This window comes from Ctenopharyngodon idella, chromosome 19 (assembly GCF_019924925.1).
Source record: "Ctenopharyngodon idella isolate HZGC_01 chromosome 19, HZGC01, whole genome shotgun sequence".
NCBI classification, from domain to species: Eukaryota; Metazoa; Chordata; class Actinopteri; order Cypriniformes; family Xenocyprididae; genus Ctenopharyngodon; species Ctenopharyngodon idella.
The window spans coordinates 15,966,571-15,992,361 of NC_067238.1; the positions used below are offsets into that span (position 1 = coordinate 15,966,571).

The 25,791-nt window shown below is 36.9% G+C and overlaps 3 protein-coding genes and 1 long non-coding RNA gene across 25 annotated transcripts in view; 3 read left to right on the forward strand and 1 right to left on the reverse strand.

The window, feature by feature from the left end:
• Positions 1-930, forward strand: part of LOC127501613 (E3 ubiquitin-protein ligase TRIM21-like) — a 63,514-nt gene extending 62,584 nt beyond the window's left edge. For 8 of the 10 annotated variants that reach the window (XM_051873701.1, XM_051873698.1, XM_051873700.1 and 5 more), the window contains exons 7-8: positions 29-64; positions 211-930. In XM_051873701.1, coding sequence (XP_051729661.1) covers positions 29-64; positions 211-758 — 584 coding nt within the window. In that variant the 3' untranslated portion in view covers positions 759-930. The remainder of the gene's footprint in view (positions 1-28; positions 65-210) is intronic. The other 2 variants (XM_051873702.1, XM_051873705.1) reach the window with 2 other exon arrangements.
• LOC127501642 (uncharacterized) overlaps positions 1-14,656 on the reverse strand; it is a 69,646-nt gene extending 54,990 nt beyond the window's left edge. The window contains exon 1 of the long non-coding RNA XR_007926659.1: positions 14,602-14,656. This is a non-coding gene — a long non-coding RNA (uncharacterized LOC127501642). The remainder of the gene's footprint in view (positions 1-14,601) is intronic.
• The window catches only part of LOC127501614 (E3 ubiquitin-protein ligase TRIM21-like), a 33,689-nt gene extending 14,309 nt beyond the window's left edge, over positions 1-19,380 (forward strand). For 4 of the 12 annotated variants that reach the window (XM_051873712.1, XM_051873706.1, XM_051873710.1 and 1 more), the window contains exons 2-8: positions 13,973-14,063; positions 14,329-14,900; positions 15,008-15,103; positions 16,279-16,512; positions 16,604-16,742; positions 18,163-18,189; positions 18,530-19,380. In XM_051873712.1, coding sequence (XP_051729672.1) covers positions 13,994-14,063; positions 14,329-14,900; positions 15,008-15,103; positions 16,279-16,512; positions 16,604-16,742; positions 18,163-18,189; positions 18,530-19,077 — 1,686 coding nt within the window. In that variant the 5' untranslated portion in view covers positions 13,973-13,993 and the 3' untranslated portion in view covers positions 19,078-19,380. Of the gene's footprint in view, positions 1-1,591; positions 1,763-2,398; positions 2,489-5,146; positions 5,323-5,549; positions 5,640-9,469; positions 9,605-13,953; positions 14,107-14,328; positions 14,901-15,007; positions 15,104-16,278; positions 16,513-16,603; positions 16,743-18,162; positions 18,190-18,529 lie in introns of those variants that run through there. The other 8 variants (XM_051873715.1, XM_051873709.1, XM_051873711.1 and 5 more) reach the window with 8 other exon arrangements.
• On the forward strand, positions 1,592-24,102 carry smim13 (small integral membrane protein 13). Of its 2 annotated transcripts, none has more exons than XM_051873759.1 (3): positions 1,592-1,762; positions 20,822-20,911; positions 23,046-24,102. In XM_051873759.1, the coding sequence occupies exons 2-3, from the start codon at positions 20,836-20,838 to the stop codon at positions 23,234-23,236; spliced, it is 267 nt and encodes an 88-aa protein (XP_051729719.1). In that variant the 5' UTR covers positions 1,592-1,762; positions 20,822-20,835; the 3' UTR covers positions 23,237-24,102. The 2 variants fall into 2 exon arrangements, with proteins under 2 accessions (XP_051729719.1, XP_051729718.1); XM_051873758.1 differs by lacking the exon at positions 1,592-1,762 and adding an exon at positions 19,987-20,194.
• The last annotated feature ends 1,689 nt before the right edge of the window (positions 24,103-25,791 follow it).

A 25,791-nucleotide genomic window follows, 5' to 3' on the forward strand; every position in this document is an offset into this window, starting at 1 on the left:
AGATCTGAAGATGTTTTATTGTCATTAGTCTCTACAGATCTGAAGAGGATGCAGCAGTATGAAGGTACAGTGTGTGTCTGAACTACACTATACATTCATATACTCACAGCTTCATTACTGACCTACAGGATGATTAAACACTGATTAAATATTAAAAACATCATCACAAAATATGTATTAAGTTGTGATTCATATTCTCTGTTTTCTCAGTGGATGTGACTCTGGATCCTGATACAGCTCATCCACACCTCATCCTGTCTGATGATGGAAAACAAGTGAGACATGGAGACATTAGACAGAAACTCCCAGACAAACCAGAGAGATTTGATATAAGTCCCTGTGTCCTGGGAAAGAAGGGATTCTCCTCAGGGAGATTTTATTATGAGGTGCAGGTGAAGGGAAAGACTAAATGGGTTTTAGGAGTGGCCAGAGAATCCATTAACAGGAAGGAACTGAACATACTGAGTCCCAGTGATGGATTCTGGACTGTGGCTCTGAGAAATGAGAATGAATATTGGGCCTGTGCTGATTCTCCTGTCTCTCTGTGTCTGAGAGTGAAGCCGCAGCGGGTCGGTGTGTTTGTGGATTATGAGGAGGGTCTGGTCTCCTTTTATGATGTGGAGTCCAGCTCTCATATCTACTCTTACACTGGTCAGTCTTTCACTGGGAAACTCTATCCATATTTTAGCCCGTGCTTTAATGATGGAGGTAAAAACTCAACTCCACTGATCATCACACCTGTCAAATACAATAAATAAATTTATACTCCTAATATGAAATACTTGATGAAAATAATGCTTCATGTAATAATGTTTAAAAACATTAAAGTTATGTGTTCTTACTCAAAGGATGAGAATCATTTGTTGTAGCTGTTTTACATCAAAGTGATACAGCATCTGAATAAAGACATTATTTTGTACTTTTAATTGATTAATTTGTTGTTTTTGTTTTATTGTGTCTAATATTAACCTACATGATTACCTCAACAATTAATTGAGTTTAACTTTATATTCAGCAGTATTATTGATTTGTCTGCACTGACACTATTAGACGAGAACTGAGCTGGACGATGAAATCACTGTTTTTCTGCAGAAATGATTTATAGATGAATTACACTAACGGTCAGAAGATTATGAATGGTAAGATTTTTTAATGTTTTTAAAAAGTCTCTTCTGCTCACCAAGGCTTCATTTATTTGATCCAAAATACAGCAAAAACAGCAATAGACTATTGTGAAATATTTTTACAATTTAAAATAACTCTTCTATTTGAATATATTTTAAAATGTAATTTATTCCTGTGATCAAAGCTGAATTTTCAGCATCATTACTCCAGTCTTCAGTGTCACATGATCCTTCAGAAATCATTCTAATATGATGATTTGCTGCTCAAGAAACATTTATTATTACTATCAATGTTGAAAACAGTTGTGTACCGTTTTTTTTTTTCTTCAGGAATATTTGATGAATAGAAAGTTCAAAAGAACAGCATTTATCTGAAATAGAAAGCTTTTGTAACATTATCACAAAGACAAGAGAATAATTAAAGGCCAAACATAGACTATTATTATTGTATAATAATATATAATTATCTCAGATTGAGTGTGTTGTTGACTCGAGCTCGGTGTTTTCTCGTTATTCTATTTTCTCTGTAAATGTCGCAATGATGTAGATAAGGAGAGTATTTGAGCCCCTCCATGACACGCGCTACCGGCCTCCGTCCCCGCGGGATTCGGCGTGAAGACTGTGAGGAGTGAACGACTGTAAGTTTGATCATAAATCTGATCATCATAAACATAAACACTTTCATCTGCATGACTCATATCAGCATCGGACCTCTGCGTGTGTCAGTGACGACACTTTATACTGATATCACACATGCAAAATCAGATTTATCACATGATATTATATGATATGATATAGCGACACTGTTCATGATCAGTTTCAGTACAATGTTTTATATTTCAAAGTACCATCGCTGAACTATTGTCAAAGTGTCAGTGTCTGAAACATAGTGATACGATGGAAGATTGTTGCTTTGTGTAATGTGACGTATGATTAAGTGGGATTTTTTATTATTTAAATGGTTTGTTGTTTTATTGCTATGGTATTATCCAGACATGGTGTGTTGATCTCGATTTTAAACATGCAACGTGTAATCTATCTAACGTTGTGATCTGTTGCAGCTTCTGCAAAAGGCAAGTAAACTAAGCAGAACTGTATGATCCTATATGATTATGCATATCATATGATATTTGAAGTCTTTATCAGAAGTATAATATCAGACACAACTAATGTGTTTCTGCAGGGCGTCACAGCTGTAGTGTTGAATTGAGAACATGATGATCTTATAGAGCTCATACAGATGTGAAGGAGTTTTTTCTTTGTTTTTCTTCTAGGAAAGGAGGGGAGGATGTGGCAGAGTGTTGGTTTGACGGTGTTGGTGATCGTGGCCACGCTGATATGTGTCCTCCTCTTCATGCTCTTCGGTGAGTGACCCACAAACCCCTGGGAAAAGATCCTGCAACACACACACACACACTCACACTTGCTTTGGTATTTATTTTAACTGATGCGGTGACATTCAGACATTTTTAAGTGTAACTTGATTGTCCAAATACTTTCAGGGTCAGTGTAGGTGATCTTAAACTGGAGACTTGAGGAACTGCATGATTTTGTGAAGTCTAATGCAGTGATTGACATCTAATGGTCATGAACCTTGTCTCATTTCTGAGAAAGAGTCACACCTTCAGTTGCAGGATTTTCTCTACAGTGATTTATGACCATGAGTGAGAATGTGGTCGGTACAGTCAATGCAGAAATAGAGCAGGTTTGCTGACTGTCAGCAGGTTTGATTAGGACACGGACGTCTCATTTCTGCAGCTCGCTGTGAGTCGAGTGTTGACTTTAGTCGAGGTCTCTCTCACTGACCCACAGTAGCTGTAAAGAGGTTTTCTGTACTGTAGAGTCCTGTCTGCTCTTATATAAGTGTACAGTGTCCAGTGTGTGATTTGAGGAGCTGTGCAGATCTGTGTCATCATGTCAAACGCCTGCTTGAACCAGATCTATGTAGGTCACTGAACTGAACCTGCTGCCCCTTCTGTGTGTTACTAGTTATGAGGAAGAGTGTCTGTCTGTGTTAACTAAAGTGTCTCAATCTGTTGGAATACAGTCACAAATTATACCAAGAGAGCCCGGGTCATATTTTACCAACAAGCCAAAAGGAAAAAAAAGTTTAATATTTTGCACAAGAATTTTTACGTTATGCAAATTTCCCCACTGAATTGACTTTATAAATAAGGTTTCATTTGTTAACATTAGTTACAGCATTAGCTAACATGAACTAACAATCAGCAATATTTATAGCCTTCATTAATCTTTGATAATGTTTGTTAATAAAAATACAGTTGTTCATGTTTTGTTTATATTAATTCAAAGTGCATTAATTAATGAAGACTTGCATTAGTAAATGATAAAATGAACAATAACTAATGGTGTAGAAGTGTATCTAGTAAATTAAGGGTAGGGTAGGCAATTTTCGGAGAGGCTAGCAATAGCAAGTTAGCTTTGAAAGCATAAGTTCCCATCATCCCTTCAAAGCCACGCCTCCTTCAAAACACATGACCGCGTACAGCAGGGAGCAAACAAAAGCATCAAGAGAGATGGTGTTAAACTACCTCATGTCTCAAAGCACATTACATTACAATTATAATCAACATAAACAACTTAAAGAGCTCTGACCTGTACCACCTGACTGCTGCAGATTCATTTGGTCGGTAATAGTGTTGCCATGGAAACGCATAAATTCCAGTCACAAACCATCATCTCTTCCAAATTACAGTAGTTATGGCATGAACACAGAATAAGCTCGTTGAACTGTAAAAGGTGGCTGCTGTTTCTGTTTCGGTGCTTGTGACTGATGTCTGTCTAACTGCATTGAATGAAACGCGCTGATGACTTGTGATGTCTGCGCGAGCAGGTGCGCGGAGGAGTGAAAATACATACTTCACAGGCAGGAAGGACATCGTGTTATTGCTTTTAGACCAAGATTAAAACTACACCTAGTCATAAAACCGTAGCCTATATTTGTCAATTTTGAGGGGGGGAAAGTTTATCTGTACTTTTTCTTAAGTTTATTTATTTATTTTTAAACTCGTTTGTCATCGTAACCTTACATTTATGCGTAGAACTGACTTTGATCAGAGTGAAAGAAAATCAATTACAGTGTAAACTGTATAATGCGATTAAAATGGTAGCACTTCACGTCTTACTGTGATTGTTTACTCCGATTATAGTCATAATACCACCAACATAACCAAAATATTCTGTATACATGAGCTAAAGTTTAATCACAGTATTGCTTAGATTAATCGCATTATGTCTTTATGATGTTGCCAAACGGAGTCAATGACAACAGCAGTCATTTGTGAGAGAATGGCGGCATCTGCTGGAGACTTTAGGGAATTACAAATGAACGCAGATGTGTTTGTTTAGGTTTGAAGCTAAACGCGTGAAAGTGGATGTCGAGGGTCAGAGTTGAGAAACCCTGGACTAAAGAAACAGGAAATATATGACGTTCAGTAAGGAATACACCTGCTAGACAAACATCTGCTACACTGCAGGAGAAATTCACATTTACATAAATAAAAATATGATAATATATTTCAAACACAAACATACACACAGAGATATACAGTGTGTGTGTGTGTGTGTGTGTATAGGCAGATATAGACGCTATTCCTCCATGCAAGTCATTTATCCACAAAAATAACAAATTAGTGCATTACTTTTTTTTTTGTAAATAATAGCCTACTTGAAATGTACAATTCACAAATGTACACTCACTACCAGTCAAATGTTTGAACACTCATTTTTATTTAAACATTGTACATTAATCACCATGTCTTAGTTAATTTTGCAATATGGCCAGCTGACTACTGAATACTGCTTATGCTACTATTAATATCGTAAACTAATTTCAATAATATAAACAGAAGTCTTTGTGTCTGAACATTTGACTAGTACTATTTATCTTTATTATTTCTCATTTCTCTCCCTGTACAGTTTATTGACCTCCGGCCAACCTTTAGTCAAGTGTGTTTAAACTTGTCGTGTAGGTGATTTATCTTCATCATTTCTCTTTGCAGATATGTCATTCTCCAGCGGTCCACTGACTGAGGAGCTTCAGTGCTCTATATGTCTGGATGTGTTCACTGATCCTGTCAGCACTCCATGTGGACACAACTTCTGCAAGACCTGTCTGAAGAAGTGCTGGGACAACAGCCAGACCTGCAACTGTCCATATTGTAAAGAAACATTCAAGGTCAGACCTGATCTCAAGATTAATACCACACTCCGAGAAGTTGTAGATCACTATAAAAAGAAAAGTCCTGAAAGAAAACCTGAAGTTCTGTGTGATGTCTGTGCGAAGATGTGAGTACTATGTATTAAAATATTTAACTATTAAGATATTTCACCCATAAATTAAAACTCTATCATTATTTACTCTCCCTTATGTTATTCCTTCGATAAAAGTTTCTCTTTTTATAGACTCGGTGGATGATCCAAGACACGCAGCAGATGATCCAGGACAGATTCAAGAAGATTCAAGACATCAAACACTCAGCAGAAGTCAGAAAAGTGAGTGGTTGTGGGTGGTTGCTTACTGGAGCTATAGATATAATTCATGTCTGTAACATGAACTGTGCAGCATGCAGACAATACTACTAATAATTAGTTGATTGTTCTGGTTGAGCAGAGAAACACAGAGAAGGAGAAAGCAGCCCGTGTCGAGCTCTTCACTGATCTCATCCGCTCCATTGAGAGATGTCAGAATGAACTGCTGGAGATGATGGAGGAGCAGCAGAAAGCAGCAGAGAAACAGGAGGAAGTGCTCATTGAAGAGCTGGAGCAGGAGATCACTGAGCTAAAGATGAGAAACACTGAGCTGGAGCAGCTCTCACACACTGAAGATCACCTCCGCCTCCTACAGGTCAGTCAACATCTCTCTGATCAATGATAATGCAGTATATGACACCATAACACTCCCCATGCTGAAGGATTTCTCCTCTCTCCTGCTGTAGATTTACTCATCCCTGTGCAGCTCTAGAAACACCAGGAACTGGTCTGAGATCAGTGTGAAGACTGATGAGAGTCTTGTGAATCTGGAGACTGTGAGGAGAGTCTCTTTAACTACTCTTTCTACTCTTTCACTGGTCTGTGTATGTTAGCCCAGGCTTTAACAATAGAGATGAAAACTGAACTCCACTGATCATCACACTTGTCAATTGTAATAAATGTATTTACACAACTATTTGAAATACACGGTGAAAATAATGCTTTAATATAATAACATCTGAAAATATTTTAGCTTCTTTTATTGGTTTATAAAACACTTCATAATCTGGCACCTCTATACAGTTCAGCCTGTCTGTCGAGATCGTATCGTCCCAAATCGTAGTTTCAGATCCTCTAGTGCTCTTCTGGCACATTATGCAGTAAATCAAAAACGATCTTGTGGTATTTCTTTTAGCCACTATGCTCCAAAAATTTTGAATTGTCTACAAAATGAAGTAAAACAGGCTACCAGCATTCATATTTTTAAAAGGTGGGTTAAGACCTATCTTTTTAAAGGGGTGGTTCACTGTTTTTTTCTAGGCTTGATTGTGTTTATGGGGCGCAGTCTTAATGCTTTGTTTTTTTTAAAAAATGCTGTATTTTTCATATATTTTACCTTTATTCTACACCGCTGTTTCCCTTCTCCTAAAAACGCTCTGTTGAGTTCCTGGTTCTATGAAGCCCCTCCCTTAGAAATACGCAATGGACTGAGATTGGTTAGCTGGCCCTGTGTATTGTGATTCGCTGTCCGGAATACGTTGTCACGATTTACGTTGTCGGGAAACGCCACGCCCCTTAACATTACGGGCAAACGTCGCATGTGCTTCGGTCAAAGTCCAGTCTTTGCTTTGGTGGAAATGTAAATAATGGCGTCAATATTGTATCACTTTAAAGCCCGAATCAGTCCCAGATAGCAGTAATGAAGAGGGTCAACAGAACCTCTGGAAGCACGGTTTTAATGGACGTTTATGAATGTTAAGTATTTTTGCTTGTATTTGTGTCAAAGTGTTTAGATAAGTTGTCACTTGTAAATGTTACTGCTGCCCCATAGTGTTCTGATTAAAGCTTTACTCTAGCTGAATACATGACTGAGTAGAGTAGCATTTTTGTAAAGGTATTTTTTAATTTATAGCGTGAACGAGCATGTGGGTAAACACAACATAAAAGCCGTAATGAAACAATGCTGTACACTGATAACATAAACATCAACAAACACCAACAGATGTTCGCTGGTGTGATTACATAGAAGTTTGTTGGTGTTTGTAGGCATTTGTTGGACAAGTATGAAATAGAATTTAGCTAACTGGCTAGCGAAGCCAAAGCGCGTTGTTTACATACCAGAAACTATATAACTTTTTTAAAAAATAAAACATACTTACAGGCTGGGGCCCATAAACAGCAGCTTCTGCTTTTAAAGTGGGAACTGCTCCATCTTTCAGTAGGCCTAATAGCCTTTGTGCAAATCCAGCATTGAACTCGTGTAGATCCTGGAAGCTGTCTTCCGAAAAATGTGCAGCACAGACCGCTAAATTAGCATTAGAATTGTCAGGAACAGAATTAAACATAAATTTTAAACATTGTTCCCGAAGTCCAGCATCCCTAGGAAGAAGACTTGTATGCACGCATGTTTGCGTGTTCCCGGGGGCAGTGTTTATGTTAATTGCAGGGTTTATGATGTCACCAACCCGGGAAGAAGCTTGTTGTAGTCCAAACCGGTCATTTTTGTAGGCATTAAACTGCCATAACTTTAAAAGACAATATCTCCGTTTGCATTGAACTTTCAGCGCTGTAACTTTGGAAATACTGTTTATGCTAAAGCAGCAACATTACACACTAACTAAAGTTAAAAAAGTGAAATCGCAATGAACCACCCCTTTAAAGTTGTTTATCAATATAACAATATGGTGTGGAGTTGTGTGTAAGTCTGTTTTATGTTTTATTTTACCTTCTGATTCTCTTGTTGTTTTATTTATGTTATTTAATAGCCTATTGATATTGAGATCAAACTGTATTGCCAATTTCTTTATTTGACATTGTTTTCGAATATTTTTATATTGACATTGTGTAAAATTGTATTATTGGTTTTTATGCTCACATGTGAAGCACTTTGAGTTGCATTTTTTATATGAAAAGTGCTATACAAATGTTTATTATTATTATTAAATGAAGAGGTGGACAAAATTATTGGTACCCGAAAATAGATAAACCCACATTTTTTTCTTAAATAACTTGAAAGTGACATCCATCATTGTTTAGTCTATATTTTTGATTCAACTGAATATTTTGAATAATAAAACAAATTAAAACCATCGTCTGGTCAAAAACGATGGACCCTTAACCTTATATTTTGTTTACAGGCAGTTTCTGTGGCTCTCAGTGAGACTTCTGCTCATTTCAACAGGAAGTTCGGCTCGTTCTTCCTGAATAATCTGCTCCAACTGTCTCAGGATTGAAGGATCTTTCTCTAAATGTTTCAGCTCTTTACATAGATGTTTGATGGATTCAGTTCAGGCCACTTCATAGCCATTCTTGGGTGTTTTTAGCTGTATGTTTTGGTCAGTATCCTGTTGGAGGACTCGTGATGTTCCACTGAAAAAGAGCTTTCTGACACGGGGCAGTACGTTTCTCAGAATGCCTTGATAGTCTTGATTTCATTTTGCCCTGCACAGATTCAAGGCCTCCTGTGCCAGATGCAGCAAAGAAGCCCAAAAACATGATCAAGCTCCTCTGTGTTTCACAGCGGGTATAATGTTCTTGTCTTTGAAAGCTTTTTTTTTTTTTTTGGTCTGTGAGCCCAGAGCTGATGTGACTTTCCTGAAAGCTCCAGTTTTGTCTCATTTGTTCAAAGGACAAAGCAGTTTTTTCTTGTCTGTTTTGTTGTTCTTAGTTCAATGTGCTGCTCCTTAAAGGATGACGATCATTTATTTTCATCATTTCAGTTCCTAATATCTTGTACTTTTTATTATACTCCATAATTTATTTATTTTTGATATTTCATGAAAAAAAAAAAAATTTCTCCTCTCCATCTGTCAAAATGAAATTGGATGTAAATCAATCAGCTGCAATTTTACATCAAGAAAATTTCAGCACTCAGCATCTGAATAAGAGTATTAATTTCTATGAATGGATAAGTGACATTTTTTGTACTCTTATTGCTATGAAAATTGTGTAAATTGAGCAGAATTTGTCCTGGAAACTCTTAAGAAATGTCGCCAAACAGTCAAGCTTTTGTAAGTCTGCTGAGGTCTCTTCTTCATGACCTGATAGAAACATCAGTCCCAATACAAACAGACACACATGAACCAACACACTGAATACAGAGACAAATGTAAATGAGGAGCTCTGGTCACTGAAGTACAGAGAGATTCAGAGAAAGTGAAAGTAACTTGACCAACAACAATATGGACGCCTGAAATGATCAACCTCTTCAAAACAGAATATTTATTGAGCCGTTCAAAGAGTCTTGTGGACACATCTGATACTCACAGGTAAGAGAGAGAAATATTAGAGAGATTGAGCTGAACAGGTTTCTGATGGAAGTGATCCGGGGCCATATATTCACAGAACATCTTAAGGCTAAGTAGCTCCTAACTTGCCGATTTGGGAGAAACTCTTAAAGATAATGGGCGTGTCAATCCTAATTTCAGGACTCCTAAATTTTTGCTCTAAGAGCATTTCACAAAGCATTTAAGTGCTAAAACTACATCCTAAATCTGTGAATAGGGTGACCAAATGCGGGACAGTCCCGAAATTGGGAGCTTTGTCCCGCGTCCCAAGTGTCCAGCATTTCCGTTATGTCTGATATATTTTTTTCATCCTTGAAATTAAAATAGGCTACCACAAATATGATTAAAAACTGTGACTGGCATTTAAAAATCTATTTGTGCAGCCATCATGTTCTAGCTGTGAAAATAACCAGCCAACGCAATGGTAGAGAGAGGTTTTCCCGCTGATGACAACTGAGTGGACAGCGCAAAAAGTGCGGGCCCCATCAAAGTCGGTAAACCAACCCGATCACATGAGAATGCGTATCAATAGTACGCGAGTGTAATCTCGTAGAATATATACGCCAAAATGAGTTTTGGCATGTATATAATACGCTTGGTAGTCATGGGTAGGATTAGTGGTGTGGGGTTCGTGCCTATTGTATGCCATAAACTGCGTATCATATGCACGCCAAAACTCATTTTGCTCGGCGCCACCCACGGAAATGGTCGAAAACCTACGGAAAAACACAAGATATAGCTACTCCATTCATTTTAACCAATAAAAAATTGATTGCAAGATTCAGACATGACTTTCTTCTCACGTTAATAGTTCATTTAGGCGGTTTCTATGGCGTTATTATAATAACAAATGTCGAGAGAGCATCAAATGCGCGAGCAGGAATCTCTCCGCTCACAGGCGGATTCCCTTCTCACGCAAAACTGGACGCGCGCGCTCTCTCTCTCTCTCTCTCTCTCTCGCTCAGATATTACATCTGCATGCTCAAACTTTGTCCTGCATGTGCACTCGTGAATCTAGAATTGTCTTCTCTCCAGCATTATAATAACACTATAGTGTGGGCACCCACCGGCAGAAACATTAATCGGCGCATATGTCAAGTTTGCCAACGAATGTAAATCAATATATGCATAGCATAATAGTAGTAAATTTATCTGTCTCACATGTGTCCCGCAAAATCACATCTACTGTCCTGCAACAGATAAATAGCCAGGTGGTCAGTGGTCACCCTATCTGTGAAATGTTATGAGTAGTCAGGAGGACTCCTGAATCACAAAAACTGAATCACAAACAATCCTAATGGCCGTTGCTGCCAATTCGCCTCAACAATCCACCCAAAGAGACTGTAGCTCACACCATTGAGGCAATAGTGATAGAGCCTTGGGTACTGAACCTTTTCTTCATAAATGCAATAAATATTTTGATTTATAAATTGAAATCTACGATAAAACGGCAAAAATAATTTTTAATAAATAAATAAATAATGTCAGATTACCTGTGGCAGTTTTCACAAGTTCACACTTCACACTTACAAATATATATATATATATATATATATATATATATATAAGTTTCATCTGCTCACCAAGGCTGCATTTATTCAATTAAAAATACAGTAAAAACAGTAATAGACTATTGTGAAATATTATTACAATTTAAAATAACTGTTTTCTATTTGAATATATTTTAAAATTATTCCTGTGATCAAAGCTGAATTTTCAGCATCATTACTCCAGTCTTCAGTGTCACATGATCCTTCAGAAATCATTCTAATATGATGATTTGCTGCTCAAGAAACATTTATGATTATTATCAATGTTGAAAACAGTTGTGTACTTTTTTTTTTTTCAGGATTCCTTGATGAATAGAAAGTTCAAAAGAACAGCATTTATCTGAAATACAAAGCTTTTGTAACATTATACACTACCGTTCAAAAGTTTGGGGTCAGTAAGAATTTTTATTTTTATTTTTTTGAAAAGAAATTAAAGAAATTAATACTTTTATTCAGCAAGGATCTATTAAATCGTGACAGTAAAGACATTTATAATGTTACAAAAGATTATATTTCTATTCATCAAAGAATCCTGAAAAAAAATATTGTACACAAATATTTTGTACAGTTGTACACAATAAATGTTTCTTGAGCAGCAAATCATCATATTAGAATGATTCCTGAAGGATCATGTGACACTGAAGACTGGAGTAATGATGCTGAAAATTCAGCTTTGATCACAGGAATAAATTATATTTTAAAATATATTCAAACAGAAAACAGTTATTTTAAATTGTAATATTTCACAATATTACTGTTTTTACTGTATTTTTAATTAAATAAATGCAACCTTGGTGAGCAGATGAAACTTATTTTAAAAACATTAAAATAAAAATCTTACCGATTCCAAACTATATATAATCGTATTTGGCGTGCTGTCCAAGGGGATCGAAGTCTCTGAGCTTGAAATGTAGCCCAAACCCAGAGTTCTCCCCTGTACCCAGCTGTGAGTGGTATGGAGTTATTTTACTGACAAATGTCGAGAGCACGGATCTCGCGCGCGGATTTCCTTTGCTCTCGCACAAAACTGGACGCGCGCTCTCAAATCAACATGTTCTCCAACCAATACACCTATAGAGGTCGTTTGTCACTTCCCTGAAATACGACCCATAAGAGTGTTTGCTAAAGTTGCACCCCTATCAACAACAGGACACTTATTTTAATGTGTTGTTCCCTTTTATCTGCGTCATAACCTACCACTAAGGGTAGGTTTAGGGTTGTGGTAGGTGTGGTCGTTAATAAAAACATGAGTTTTGCTGAATGGAAATAGGACAAATGGTGTAAAAAGTCCACACATTGCATGTAAATGAACACGCATTTTGATTGGTAACGACAGTCATACGTCATTTCATGACGACAGACGTAACACGACACTGTCATTATTTTTACGCCAGCTAGAGGGCGCATGACTTTAAAACGTAAATATAGGTCGTAATAAGGTGCTTGAAAAGCGACCTATAGCGTCGTTTTTTTTTGTGCGAGAGCAAAGGAAATCTGCGCGCGAGCGGAGAGATTTGCGCTCGCGCATTGCATTGATGTGCTCTCGCGCAACAATAATGTGCTCTCAACATTTGTCAGTAAAATAACGCCATATGAGTGAGGGACGGGGTGGCGGAGGGATGCAGAAAACTGTCGAGGTAACTACAGTATAGGTGAGTCGACTCTCGTCTGTGTATATATACCTCCTGTCGAGCTGATTAGACCGTTTCAACGCGCTCCTCCCAAACTTTGTTTATAAAACATAATTTGTCGCTTTAATTCTCCATTCTCTCGAGATGCAGACATTAGAGGCTGACAGTTAGCTGAATATATAGTTTAATAGTGAACACTAGTTTAATGATATTAAATCATTAAACCCCATCAGCCAATCACTGTGGGCATAGTTAGTAAGAGTGTTGAGATCATCCATAGCACCGAGATCAACCCCGCCCTTACTCTTAGCTTCTGTCTGTTCCTTAGTAAAAGTTTGTCTCAGCAGCTTTAAATAGGTTTTAAGAGAAAACTCTTAGCTAAGAACTTTTACTGCTATTTTGGAGAACTCTTAGTGGTAAGATGAAATGTTTTGTGAATACCTCCACTGATTTAGTAGGTTTATGCTGAAGTGGAGTAAGTTGAACAGAACCAGGTTTAAGCATGTCAAATACTCAACTGCTTTAGTTGTTTACTGCACTGAAATGATATCAGAATTGTATTGTAAATGTCATTTGACTGGTTGTAATGCAAAGTTTGGTGTTTCTGTCATTTTGTCACATTACATAAAGATGAAAGAAACAGCAAGTAAATGAGCTGCAGACAAACTGAACACAAACCTGCTGAACTGAAGCTGAAAATCACATTTGCATAAAAATATATAGTAACACTTTATTTTAGGGTCTTTTAACTAGTTGCTTATTAGCATGCATATTACTAGAATATTGTCTGTTTATTAGTAATTATTAAGCACATATTAATGCCTTATTCTGCATGACCTTATTCTACATTCTTAATCCTACCCAATACCTAAACTTAACAACTACCTTGCTAACTGTTAATAAGCAGTTAATTAGGAGTTTATTGAGAGAAAAGTTGTAGTTAATAGTGAATACATGTTCCCTATACTAAAGTGTTACCAAATATGCATAAACCATGTGCTCTCTACTTTAAAATGAATTAGTGTTAAATAATAATAGTAAATAACCCAAAATCTGACTTTGGAAGTTTCATTTTAACCTCAGTGACCAAATAAACACTCAATATTACAAAGAGCAAATCATTGGTAATAATTTATACTGTGAAATACAGTGTCTTTTTTCTTGACAAGGCTTGAAGAGGGAAAAAAACAATGGCAGAATCTTCACCAACATCAACAAAAGAAAGAAAAACCAGGAGATGGAGTAGAGATGAACCTCCAGGTAAGTCAGTAGCCAGATGAATGACTTTCACTCTTCTCATACGGTAATATTTTGAAATATATAGTTCAGAAATGTACAGTAATGGATAAAATCATTTAATCTCAAATCAATATTTCTTATTCATCCATCCATCATCTATTTATTTGTTTGTTTTGTTTCTTTGTTTATTTATTCCTAACATTATTACATTCAGTGTTCATTTTAAGTTTGTCCAAACTTTAGACTAGTAGTGAAAGTGATTTATCTTCTTCATTTCTCTGTCCAGCGATGTCATCCTCCAGCGGTCCACTGACTGAGGAGCTTCAGTGCTCGATATGCCTGGATATGTTCACTGATCCAGTCAGCACTCCATGTGGACACAACTTCTGCAAGACCTGTCTGAAGAAGTGCTGGGACAACAGCCAGACCTGCAACTGTCCATATTGTAAAGAAACATTCAAGCACAGACCTGATCTCAAGATTAATACCACACTCCGAGAAGTTGTAGATCACTATAAAAAGAAAAGTCCTGAAAGAAAACCTGAAGTTCTGAAAAAACCTGAAGTTCTGTGTGACGTCTGTGAGGAAAGAAAGCTGAAAGCCCTGAAGTCGTGTCAGGTGTGTCAGACCTCTTACTGTGAAACTCACCTGGAGCCTCATTTGAGAGTGGCAGGTTTAAAGAAACACAAACTGATCAATCCTGTGAGGAATCTGGAGGACTATATATGTCAGAAACATGAGAGACCTCTGGAGCTGTTCTGTAGAGATGATCAGACATGTGTGTGTTCGATGTGTGCTGTAAAAGACCACAAGAACCACAACACTGTTTCTTTAGAAGAGGAGAGTGAAAAGAAGAAGGTAGAAGTTACTGACAAAACTGATTTTAAACGGCTCTTATCATGAGGAATCATGTTGATATAAATTAATAATTTATGAAAATATATTGTGTTGTTCTCTGTCTATAGACTCAACTGATGAAGACACAGAAAGATGTGCAGCAGATGATCCAGGACAGAATCAAGAAGATTCAAGACATCAAACACTCAGCAGAAGTCAGAAAAGTGAGTTTTAAATAAATCAATTAATTTAAAATTTTTTTTTTAGTATATATCATTTTGTTGCAGTTCTTTAAGAGTCCTGAAATACACTCCGCCATCACTCAGACTTTTCACTCTTTGTATCACTCCTCTTGTCTGCGTTTGTTCCAGACAGACTGTCAGTCTGTGTTTTAGTGGTAGAGATTTTACAGCGACTCTTTCTGCAGGTTACATACAAGTTACTGTCTTTGAGAAAGTCGTCAATTTTAATTTATTCCGTCAAAGGACTCGTTCAAACGAATGAATGAAATCAACATGGAAACACCATTGGACCTACTGTATGTGCTGCTCAGAGTTAGACATGCTCAACGATTGTTTGTTTATTTTTGTTGACAAAACAACAATTGACAAAGTAACTGCCAATTTGTGTCTATCAAGCATAGTGTTAGTTCTGCAGGTCATGTTAGTCAAGCTCATATCAGCTGACACTCAGCTGATCCACATCTACCTGTAGGAATATGATGCCTATCACAGCATCATTATACAGTATAAGGTTCATTCAGTATATTAGCAGATTTATTGTGTTGCTCAGGAGCTAATTACACTCCTCCATACTCTCATCCAGTCAGAACTTTCCTCTTCAAATCAGACTCACTTTCTTGAATTGTCATTACATTAAATTATTGTCATTAAGAACATTGATGATATTGCAAACCTTTATGTTGGATCTGTTCTGTTACCATAAGGGGGGTTTTCGCTGCTGTCCCTGCTCTTATCCATGCTAGGCTTCATGGATGGGCAGGGAGTTCCTCCCCAGAACAGAACCATACCACTAATACAAACTGTATGCTAACTGTCAATCATCTTTGGCGATAGTGATCCTGACAGAAATAATGTAGGCCTAAATTCTATTAAATTAGTGTTTAGTGAATTGTTGTATAAATGCATGATCATACTCACAATCGTGATTACCTGCTGTTGTTTTGTTCATTTTTACTTTGGTCACTTTGTAAAGTAACAACATATCTCTCCTTAACAAGACACATGATTTGAGGAATCATTCGGTGCAAACAGTACAGGATGAAGTTTAATACTTTGGTTGAGGGATTTAAAAAAAAAAACCTGAAGTATAAGAAATAACACTGATTCTTGTCTTATCAAACACCACTAATAATTAATTGATTGTTCTGGTTGAGCAGAGAAACACAGAGGAGGAGAAAGCAGCCCGTGTCGAGCTCTTCACTGATCTCATCCGCTCCATTGAGAGATGTCAGACTGAACTGCTGGAGATGATGGAGGAGCAGCAGAAAGCAGCAGAGAAACAGGAGGAAGTGCTCATTGAAGAGCTGGAGCAGGAGATCACTGAGCTAAAGTTGAGAAACACTGAGCTGGAGCAGCTCTCACACACTGAAGATCACCTCCGCCTCCTACAGGTCAGTCAACATCTCTCTGATCAATGATAATGCAGTATATGACACCATAACACTCCCCATGCTGAAGGATTTCTCCTCTCTCCTGCTGTAGATTTACTCATCCCTGTGCAGCTCTAGAAACACCAGGAACTGGTCTGAGATCAGTGTGAAGACTGATGAGAGTCTGGAGACTCTGAAGAAAGCTCTGACTCAACTGCAGGACACTCTACAGGAGAAACTCACACTAACTGGTACGACAATATCAAATACACCGTACAGATTCATATATTTATCATCCATATTCTCACAGTGTAAAAACATTGCGGAGTAAAGAGGACACAGACCTCGTTTTATTGCGAAATTCAAACAATAAATACAGTTTTTGCGCTCTTAAAATGGCGTGACATATTGCTGTAGGTCAAGCGGCACGTGAACCGATCATCTCTTCCTCTTTACTACTAGTTGCAGCACAAAATAAACATGAACGAATATTAGATGTTGAAAGAACCAGTACAACTTACTGAAATGTATCATGTCTTGTGTAATCGCTCAATCAGTGTTTCAACAGTTTCAAAAAAGCACTATATTACATATATTTTTACTCTAATACCAGTTTTACCTTCATTATTATAAAAACGTCCTGAAATGTAATTGTATACAAATCATTTGTTAATTAACCTATAATAATAATAATGTAACGTTACTAGCTGACAGGGTTCCCTGTATAACGTTAGTTCACAACATTAGTTGAGAAAGATTTTTTTAATTTTAGAAAAATTAACACGTAGGCTACTATATATTCATGTATATACCCAAATGAATTGATATTAAATCAAGATTGAAATCAAATCATGAAATTTGTGTCAATATCACTCCCTCCCCCCAATTCTCACTCAAAAGTTGTCTGCCCTGTTTTTGTATAGTAAAAAGAATCAGGAATGAAGAATGAGTCTGATTCAAGCTGAAATAAGTCAAGTATGTGATCATGTCTGTAAAAACAGTGAAAAACTTCACAATAAATGAGAGAGACGAGAGTTAGTAGTTACTCAAGTGTTCCTCTGTGTTGTCTGAGGATGCTGCAGTTGTCATGGTAACTCTGCCACACAGAATTTAGAAAATGCAGCTGAACTGTTCAATACAAACTCATTATAATACATTAAAGTAATTAAAAAAAAAACAACTTAATATATGTGCATAAATAGAAATAAAAATATGTAGACATAATTTAAAAAAAAACGAATAAAAATTTAAATATATACAAATAATTAAATTTTTGTGTGACTAACTCGATGGTCACATTATTATCATCAGCTCACAGTTCTTGAAAAGAGACGGTCATTTTTTTTTCAGCTTTAATTTCAGGTAAAATATAAAACTGTATAGAGGGGAAATTGTAAAGAGAAACATTAATATTCAGTTAACTAATCAGACAATCAAATGAATAAACATCATGTGTTTAAGAGGCAGATTTGATCTTCATGAGAAGAGGGATGTGTGTGAAATATCAGGCCTGAAGCTCCAACAGCTTAACAGTGCTAAAAACACACATTGATCAGATAAAACATGATGTTGTACACAATTCTTTAAATATAACCTTAAAGCTTGTCTATAATTCCACACATAAATCATGTCAAAGATCTGAAGATGTTTTATTGTCATGTGTCTCTACAGTGCTGAAGAGGATGCAGCAGTATGAAGGTACAGTGTGTGTCTGAACTACACTAGATTACATTCATATACTCACAGCTTCATTACTGACCTACAGGATGATTAAACACTGATTAAATCATCTCAAACTCAATTCCTGGAGGGCCACAGCTCTGCACAGTTTTGCTCCAACCCTAATCAAACACACCTGATCCAGCTAATCAAGGTCTTCAGGATTTCTAGAAACTTCCAAGCAGGTGTGAGTTGGAGCTAAACTGTGCAGAGCTGTGGCCCTCCAGGAATTGACGTTGAGACCACTGGATTAAATTATGAAAAACATCATCACAAAATATCTGTATTAAGTTGTGATTCATATTCTCTGTTTTCTCAGTGGATGTGACTCTGGATCCTGATACAGCTCATCCTAGACTCATCCTGTCTGATGATGGAAAACAAGTGAGACATGGAGACATTGAGCAGAAACTCCCAGACAACCTGAAGAGATTTAATTACTGTGTAGATGTCCTGGGAAAGGAGGGATTCTCCTCAGGGAGATTTTATTATGAGGTGCAGGTGAAGGGAAAGACTAAATGGGATTTAGGAGTGGCCAGAGAATCCATTAACAGGAAGGGAGAGATCACAATGACTCCCAGTAATGGATTCTGGACTGTATGGCTGAGGAATGGGAATGAATATGCGGCTCTCTCTGCTTCTCCTGTCCGTCTGTGTCTGAGAGTGAAGCCGCAGCGGGTCGGTGTGTTTGTGGATTATGAGGAGGGTCTGGTCTCCTTTTATGATGTGGAGTCCAGCTCTCATATCTACTCTTTCACTGGTCAGTCTTTCACTGACAAACTCTATCCATATTTTTGCCCGTGCCTTAATGATGGAGGTAAAAACTCAACTCCACTGATCATCACACCTGTCAAATACAATAAATGAATTTACACTCCTAATTTGAAATACTTAATGAATATAATGCTTCATATGATTAATGTTTAAAAATGGATGATCTTAATGGAACTGAATCAACACTGAACTGACTTCAGCTGAACAATGACACTATTTTTATATTTTATATTTACTATTTTAGAGCTGCTGTACAGTCGAAATGAACTGTTTGCATCGTTGAATCATTTTCCTGTTATCACTGTAAAGCTGCTTTGAAACAGTCTGTATTGTATAAAACACTTTATAAATAAAGGTGACTGGCCTGATTTTTATATTTCAGGTTTACAACCATAAGTCAGGGTCATCAGTTTGATTTGTATATAAAATTCACACACTCTAGGTGGCCTTATAAACATGTTACGATGACTTTTTAAAAGCTGATAGGCCTATTTTATATGTAAAATTCAGTATTCTGAGATATTTCATTTTTACAGTATATTTCCTCACAGTATACAGTAAAACAGTGAGCAAAGCTGCGTTAGCTTGAGACGCGAGACAGATTTTTTTTTTTTTTTGTGGAAAGTTCACCTGTGCATATTTATAAGTACGAATGGGCCTAATTTACGCAATTATTAGTGAACTATTAGTGTACCTGTTGGAATGAATGAAAAACAAATATAGGAAGTTGAAAAAATCTTAAAAAGGCAATAAAGAATGAAGACGAGAAGAATTAAAGGTCCAAACATATTATTGTTATTATTATTATAACATATACTCTAATTTTTGCTATTATTATTGTAGCTACCATTTCCAAAAAGTCACAACATTGCATGGTACCATATTTAAAAATTGTTTATTAAGAAAAGAACGATAGCTTAGTGAAGTGAGATGAGTTCTAAAGACAAATGTAGTTTATTTCATTATTTTTGCACGGTGAAAACGACAATTCCCACAACACCACGAGGCGGAACGGCAGGCGTGAGCACTTCCGGGTCATCTCAGATTGAGTGTGTTGTTGACTCGAGCTCGGTGTTTTCTCGTTATTCTATTTTCTCTGTAAATGTCGCAATGATGTAGATAAGGAGAATATTTGAGCCCCTCCATGACACGCGCTACCGGCCTCCGTCCCCGCGGGATTCGGCGTGAAGACTGTGAGGAGTGAACGACTGTAAGTTTGATCATAAATCTGATCATCATAAACATAAACACTTTCATCTGCATGACTCATATCAGCATCGGACCTCTGCGTGTGTCAGTGACGACACTTTATACTGATATCACACATGCAAAATCAGATTTATCACATGATATTATATGATATGATATAGCGACACTGTTCATGATCAGTTTCAGTACAATGTTTTATATTTCAAAGTACCATCGCTGAACTATTGTCAAAGTGTCAGTGTCTGAAACATAGTGATACGATGGAAGATTGTTGCTTTGTGTAATGTGACGTATGATTAAGCGGGATTTTTTATTATTTAAATGGTTTGTTGTTTTATTGCTATGGTATTATCCAGACATGGTGTGTTGATCTCGATTTTAAACATGCAACGTGTAATCTATCTAACGTTATGATCTGTTGCAGCTTCTGCAAAAGGCAAGTAAACTGAGCAGAACTGTATGATCCTATATGATTATACATATCATATGATATCTTTTTCAGAAGTATAATATCTGACAATTAATGTGTTTCTGCAGGGCGTCACAGCTGTAGTGTTGAATTGAGAACATGATGATCTTATAGAGCTCATACAGATGTGAAGGAGTTTTTTCTTTGTTTTTCTTCTAGGAAAGGAGGGGAGGATGTGGCAGAGTGTTGGTTTGACGGTGTTGGTGATCGTGGCCACGCTGATATGTGTCCTCCTCTTCATGCTCTTCGGTGAGTGACCCACAAACCCCTCAGAAAAGATCCTGCAACACACACACACACACACACACAAACAAACACACACACACATTGATTGTCCAAATACTTTCAGGGTCAGTGTAGGTGATCTTAAACTGGAGACTTGAGGAACTGCATGATTTTGTGAAGTCTAATGCAGTGATTGACATCTAATGGTCATGAACCTTGTCTCATTTCTGAGAAAGAGTCACACCTTCAGTTGCAGGATTTTCTCTACAGTGATTTATGACCATGAGTGAGAATGTGGTCGGTACAGTCAATGCAGAAATAGAGCAGGTTTGCTGACTGTCAGCAGGTTTGATTACGACACGGACGTCTCATTTCTGCAGCTCACTGTGAGTCGAGTGTTGACTTTAGTCGAGGTCTCTCTCACTGACCCACAGTAGCTGTAAAGAGGTTTTCTGTACTGTAGAGTCCTGTCTGCTCTTATATAAGTGTACAGTGTCCAGTGTGTGATTTGAGGAGCTGTGCAGATCTGTGTCATCATGTCAAACGCCTGCTTGAACCAGATCTATGTAGGTCACTGAACTGAACCTGCTGCCCCTTCTGTGTGTTACTAGTTATGAGGAAGAGTGTCTGTCTGTGTTACCTAAAGTGTCACAATCTGTTGGAATAAAGTCACAAATTATACCAAGAGTGAGCCCGGGTCATATTTTACCAACAAGCCAAAAGGAAAAAAAAAAGAATTATATTTTGCATAAGATTTTTTTTGGTAAGACATTACAGTAAGGTCTAATTTGTTAATTAACATGAAGTAATGAATTAGGAGACCACAGTATCTATCTATCTATCAGTCTGTCTGTCTGTCTGTCTAATAAAGATTTTGCTATTGACATTATTTTCCCACTAGATTATTCTATATATTTTACATTTGTTTATTATCATGATTCTTATTTGATCAATATATTGCATATTTTATATTTTACTTGATTTTGAAGACTTAATGATTTAATTTTTTTATTACGGCAATGAGAAATATACACATTACATGGGTGAAAATGCAAAACAAATCTTATTGGTCTTAATTAAAACAGGAAAAAATTCTTGAGATTAACTGCTGTTAAAACTTAAAGGGTTAGTTCACCCAAAAATGAAAATCCTGTCATTAATTACTCACCCTCATGTCGTTCCACACCCGTAAGACCTTCATTCATCTTCAAACACAAATTAAGATATTTTTGATGAAATCCGATGGCTCGTGAGGCCTGCATTGAAAGCAAGTTAACTTACACTTTCAATGTCCAGAAAGCTACTAAAGTTACATTTAAAACAGTTCATGTGACTACAGTGGTTCAAACTTAATGCTATGAAGTGACGAGAATACTTTTTGTGGGGTAAAAAAAAATAACGACTTTATTTATTTATGATGGGCGATTTCAAAACACTGCTTCATGAAGCTTCGAAGCTTTACTAATCTTTTGTTTCGAATCAGTGGTTCGGAGCATGTATAAAACTGCCAAAGTCACATGATTTCAGTAAACGAGGCTTCGTTACGTCATAAGTGTTTCGAAATTTCAATAGTTCACGTGACTTTGGCAGTTTGATACGCGCTCCGAACCACTGATTCAAAACAAAAGATTTGTAAAGCTTCAAAGCTTCATGAAGCAGTGTTTTGAAATCGCTCATCACTAGATATTGTTGAATAAAGTCATTATTTTGTTTTTTTGGCGCACAAAAAGTATTCTCGTCGCTTCATAACATTAAGGTTGAACCACTGTAGTCACATGAACTGTTTTAAATATAACTTTAGTAGCTTTCTGGGCATTGAAAGTGTAAATTAACTTGCTTTCAATGGAGGCCTCACTGAGCCATCGGATTTCATAAAAAATATCTTAATTTGTGTTTGAAGATGAATGAAGGTCTTACGGGTGTGGAACGACATGAGGGTGAGTAATTCATGACAGGATTTTCATTTTTGGGTGAACTAACCTTTTAAATCCACATAAAAATTCGCAAATACCAGCTGAATCAGTGCAAAATAATTTTTTTTTCATATTCGAGAAGATATAAATGCAAAAGCATATCATCTCTCTCATAGTTCCAGAGTAAACCTGACAGCCAAACATGCTGTATCACATTGACAGTGTTGTTTTTGTCTTGTTTACAGGTTGGTATGTGGTGTGGCAGCTCTTCCTGTCTAAGTTTAAGTTCCTGCGGGAGTTGGTGGGTGACACCGGTTCCCCGCAGGCCGAAACCGAGCCCTCCGAGTCCGAGAGCGAACGCAGCTCGCCCCCGACACCCCGCCACCGACCCAAGAGTGCTCGCCAAAGGATCGTCCCTCCTGACAGCACTACATAGAGCCTGAACCGACATCTCCTCTACTTCACCCTCAGAACCGTGAGGTCATTTCCTGTCACATCTGTAACGGACCTGCATCAATTACTGTGCTCTCCTTCACATCCGCTCAGCCATCATGGTTACACTCGTTCTCCTCGTCGGCTCGGAAACGTCATGTTATTTTGTATGAATCAGCTCGGCCACACGTTCATGTCCCAACTAACACGCTGCTACCCTCGGCTCCGGCTGCATGGATGTGTAAATATATTTGCGTGAGAGCGTATCGGTATGTGTTTGTTACTGTTTACCTGTTCTGTTATTACTCAAGCTCACAAAAACATACTGACGATCAAACATCCAGTGTTTCCGTGAGCTAACAGCACTACTATTCACACTGACACCCCACTGGCTCCGACATCTGTCCAACACGTGCAATGAAATCTTCTTTATATTTCTTTGGAGTTGAAATGTTATGAAAGAAACAAACATTTTGACAGGAGTGCACACCCAAATGATGAAATTTAGAATGATGTTGTTGTAAAATTTCCTTTGCTCCCAACACAGCATAGTGCTTTGAGACGGCTGTCATCGGTCGCTCCGCCCCGCTTTTGTGCCTCTGGCTTGGGCTGAAGTCATCCTGTTTGAGTGGATGATCTCGATATGCCTGCAATTCCCTGCTTTAGAAAAGCATTAGAGCTAAAGATGCCGCACTGACCCCAGGTCAGCCTGACCCTGCCCGTGTGTGAAACTGTGCGCAGGTCGACTTCTAATGAAATGCCGTTATCACCGATGTAGACGTTCACATGTTTTGTTACATGTTTATTTTTTTGTCCCTTTTATGACAGTAGATTTTTCCCCTTCATAATAAATATATTTCAAAAAAACAATTAAGTTATGTGAATTATTTTTATTTTAATGCATATTTTATTTATTATTTTTTTTTTAAATAATTCTGACACTCAGGTAGTGTTTTGTACTTAAATAATCAGCACTTATAAAACATCTGATTTTGATTTATAATCATTTTGGTAGCCATATTAATTTGACAGAACAATTTTGCTGCACTACTGAATTTGTCCACAAGATGGCAGTATAATTCGACTGAAATACTACAGCGGAGTTTGAAGGTCGCATTAACACTCATAAAAAGCGCCTAGATTAAACATTTGACTGCTTTAAAGCACTTTTAGAGAGAGAAAAAATATTTTAAATGTTGCATTTATTTATATTAAAATAAGTTTGTTGTATTAAACGTATTAACTGTAGTATTAATAGGGCCTACTTTTGAATGTCAGTTAATAATGGTAATAATTTTACACATAAATTATCATTAACAAATGCAAAATCACCTTTTATGGACCCGAATCAGTTAATGTAAGCATGAACAGTTCTGCTGAAGTGATTGTGCTGCACTACTAAAAATGCCCACAGGGTGGCAGTAAAATGTGAATAATATAATACAGCAAGGGCTGAAGGTGTGAACAAGTATGCTTTCAACCACTCAAAAAAATTAAACTGGATCATTCTAGAAATATAAATTGACTGGCTTTAATCAGACTTTTAGAGATAAAAAAAGAGTGACTTTATATTAATTACTGCATATGTTATATTAAAGTAGGTTTGCAGTATTAAACCCTATTAATTATAGTATTAATAGGGTCTGCTTCTGAATATCATATAATAATGGTAATAAGTTTACGTCACACTAATTATCAGTAGCATCACTTTTTGTACTCTGGCATCAGTAAATGTAAACATGAAAAGTTCCACTGAAGCGATTTTGTTTCACTACTAAAAATGTCCACAAGATGGCAGTTAAATGCGATTAATATAACACAAGAGGGCATCGAAGGTGTGTTTGTTTTCAAACACTTGTTTCGTTTCGTTTCGTTTTTATAGAATGACCATATATAGTAATTACTGCATATATTAATATATCTAGGCTATTAAAATAGGTTGTAGCATTAAACTCTATTAAATATAGTAGGAACTACTTCTGATTGGCATTTAATAACAGTAAAGATTTTTACAAAATAATTATTAACAAATGCAAAGCACTCTGGTCACCTTTTGTGCACTTGCATTATGCAATGTAAACGTGCACAAAGTGATTTCGCTGCACTACTGAAAAACGTCCACAAGATGGAGGTATTGTAAACAAAAATTACACCGGAGGGCCTGAAGATGCATTTTTTCTTTCTAGATTAGAAATTTGAATTGATCTTTAATCCACCTTTTAGAGAATATAACATATAGAAGGACCATATATTAACATAGGCCTATATTTGCAGTATTTGTAAGATTATTAAACCGCTACTAATTGTATTAATTGTAATTGTAGACCATACTTCTAAATGTCATTTAATAATTACGTCACATGAACTGTTATAAACAAATGCAAAAGCACTCTGGTAACTTATATCTGTACATGTAAACGAGAATAGATTAAACGTGAACTATTAATGACAAAATGGGCGTGGTTCAGATGTCTGGGAGTTGTCCCTGATTGGTCAGGTACATTGAGTCTAAATAATATTTTCCCTATTTCCGTGTAACACTATGTAATTAAACACTTA